The sequence below is a fragment of the Cyprinodon variegatus genome, unplaced genomic scaffold (genome assembly GCF_000732505.1).
Source record: "Cyprinodon variegatus isolate N-32 unplaced genomic scaffold, C_variegatus-1.0 Scaffold183, whole genome shotgun sequence".
NCBI classification, from domain to species: Eukaryota; Metazoa; Chordata; class Actinopteri; order Cyprinodontiformes; family Cyprinodontidae; genus Cyprinodon; species Cyprinodon variegatus.
This window is the reverse complement of record NW_015150636.1, coordinates 522,583-525,344: the sequence shown is the minus strand read 5'-3', so window position 1 is coordinate 525,344 and position 2,762 is coordinate 522,583. Positions and strand designations below refer to the sequence as shown.

The following is a 2,762-nucleotide window of genomic DNA, read 5'->3' as shown; positions in this document are numbered from 1 at the left end:
TCAAAAAAGTACTCCAGAGTGTTGTTCAGCATGGGGGTGAGTAGAAAATGAAGGCTAATCATGTTTTGGGTGTACTATTCCTTTAACCTAACAGTCATGTTTTTGGACTGTGGGAGGAAGCCGGAGTACCTGGAAAGAACTCACGCATGCACAAGGAGAACATGCAAACTCCATGCAGAAATTCCCCGGGCCGAAAAATTGAACCCAGAACCTTCTTGCTTCAAGGCACAGCGTCATTACTTATTTAAGTTTTGTGTTACTTTAAATACTACCGGTAATATGAAATTATCGTTTTATTGAATGCTGCACTACAATGGCAGTAACTTGTGCAATGTATTATGTGCAATTACTATTTAACACCCTGTGCAAAAACCTGTTACTTTATATTTGACACCAAGTACAATCACTACATATATAAATCCATCTATATAAATACCCTGTGCAATAATCCTATATATATATATATATAAAAAGTTCTGTTTCCTGCTTCACAACGGAAGGCAGCAGCTTGACAAAAGCCATGATGGCAATTATTTTACATCCAAGTAGTCTGCAGTACTTCATATATATACACATCAATTTCAAACAGATGGTATCGGTGTGGTATCCGTATCCCAATACTGCACAGTCAGCTATCGGGTATCAGGGCCGAAAAAATTCCATCGACACAACACTAGTAAAAACTGCTAATTTTCAAAGACTGTATGTTTTTAGATGATATGTGTAAATAAAGGATTCCAAAAAGTGTAATGTGTAATCTTTGGTACTACCTTTCATAAAGATGACTATAACATCAAGAAACTCCTGAAAAGAGAGGTAACCGTTTCCATCTTTATCGGCCAGCGTGAACATAGAGTCCACAAATAAGGAGTCTGGCTTCAGTCCCAGGGCGTCAGCAAACTCTGACGCCGTCAGCTCGCACTGCAGAACCTCTCTGGCTCGCTTTCGGGAGACGCTGCTCATGTGTCCAGCATGACATCTCTCTATTTCCAAAACCTAAACATGAATGGGAGAGTGGAACGGGGTTATTATTCATCATCACAACTTAATCGCTCCACCATGAGCTGAGGCTCAGACCTCATCATAGTAAAGGTCTGAGCAAAGAAAAACCAACAATTAGTTCCTTTAGCCTGAGGCGGGAGCTAACTCAACCTCAAACATGAGCTGACGACATTTTGTGGGTAAACTTAAAGCTGCTCCTGCTGCAAGAAAGCAGTATATGAGGTAAACACCCTGAGGCTGATTGTACCTTAGAGAAAGCGTGGCGAATGAAAGTTTCCACAATCTGAGCTCTCTGCTCTTTGGTTAGAGCCTCTTTCAGCAGTTCCCCTTCTCTCATCTCCTTCACTCTAATCTCCTTCCTCATGTCCTCCAGCTCCAGACGCAAGTGGCTGACGAATTCTGAACGTTTACTTTCATCATCAAAAAATAGCACCTGGACGAGCACACAGGGAGCAAAAAAGATAAAAGTGATGGATATCCGATATATCTGCAGAGTCATGCTTAGATCAGGGACTCAGCTGACAGCAACACTAAAGCAAAGATAACTTCACTTTGTTGAGCAAAAAAAGAGGTAAACATAAATCTGTCGGCACAAGGTTAAATTGGACCAGAGCTGCATTTTAAATCGGTGGTCAGCAACTTACCAGGTCGTACTCCTTTGGTACTTTGAGCAGCACAGCTTTATGTGTGTGACTGCTGGATAGAAAGATATCCAGGTGGTCCTGGTTTTTTAGACTGAGGGAGCGCTGCATGGCTCCAGATCTGTCAAACACCTGCAGCCTCCTGTTTTCAATCTCCACACTGACTGGGTGGAGTAGTTTTTTATGACCCTGCCACTCATATGCTGCAGGGATTTAGCAGAAAGAGAGAGGAAATTAAGTTTATAATAGGGCAAAAGTATCATATATCAATAATCAGCTGTTTTTTCTGTGTTTGTCTCCCGTCCTCCACCAGGAGGCGCCTGGTTTTGGTCCTCCTCTCTACACACCTGCTGTTAGTTGCCTCATTAACGGAGGCTGCTGACTGCCACTACCTCGACGCCAGAGTTTTTGCCAGTTTTGGGTACTCTAGCCAAGCTGAGTTTTGCTGAGTTTAAATTTCTTTTTGTCTTTGCCTCTCGGCAGAAAGTCATCCTGCAAACTGGATTTTTCGGACCTTCTCTCCCTGGAAGGATCATCTGAGCTTCAAACGGAGTTGAGGATTCAAACTGGAGGTTTGAATCCACTTTCCCTCAAGAGATCATTTGAGCTTCACACTGAGTAAGGGATTTATCTCCACTACGACCCGTTCAAGTACCGCAGGAAATCTGAGTGGCAGTCAGCTTCTCCGTTCGCCTATCAGCAATCGCATTCTGGGTAAACCCTGTCCGCCCTCCACCGAATCAGACAAACGCTGAAACTTCCGCACACAGACTGGAGTCTAAGAGTCAGCAACTTTTCTGGAAACGTGAGTTATCTACCAAATTCTCCTCTTCAAGTTCGAGAATCAAAATTCCTTCTGAGCCTGAACTAACCAGTGTCTCCCCCTCACCTTTCAGTTCCGGTTGAGCAGTGTTCAGAGTAACACTGGATTCATCACAAACTCCTAAATAAACCTGTAAAACCTTAGGGGTGTCAACAATAATCAATTCGGCATTGCATTGCAATGCGGGGCATGCACGATTCAGCATCGATGCGGCAACAGCCATAATCGATTATGTCACTGTTTATTTTCTGGCCTCAAATGGACAAGTTGTGAAGTGTCCATTACTTCCGGGGGCA

General features: G+C 43.3%; 1 protein-coding gene across 1 annotated transcript in view; it reads right to left on the bottom strand.

Moving 5' to 3' along the window:
* The window catches only part of LOC107087399 (dual oxidase 1-like), a 34,831-nt gene that overhangs the window by 18,590 nt on the left and 13,479 nt on the right, over positions 1 to 2,762 (bottom strand). Inside the window, exons 10-12 of the mRNA XM_015378967.1 lie at positions 1,647 to 1,846; positions 1,250 to 1,435; positions 771 to 996 (exon numbers count right to left, since the gene is read on the bottom strand). Of these exons, the coding sequence (XP_015234453.1) occupies positions 771 to 996; positions 1,250 to 1,435; positions 1,647 to 1,846 (612 nt within the window). The remainder of the gene's footprint in view (positions 1 to 770; positions 997 to 1,249; positions 1,436 to 1,646; positions 1,847 to 2,762) is intronic.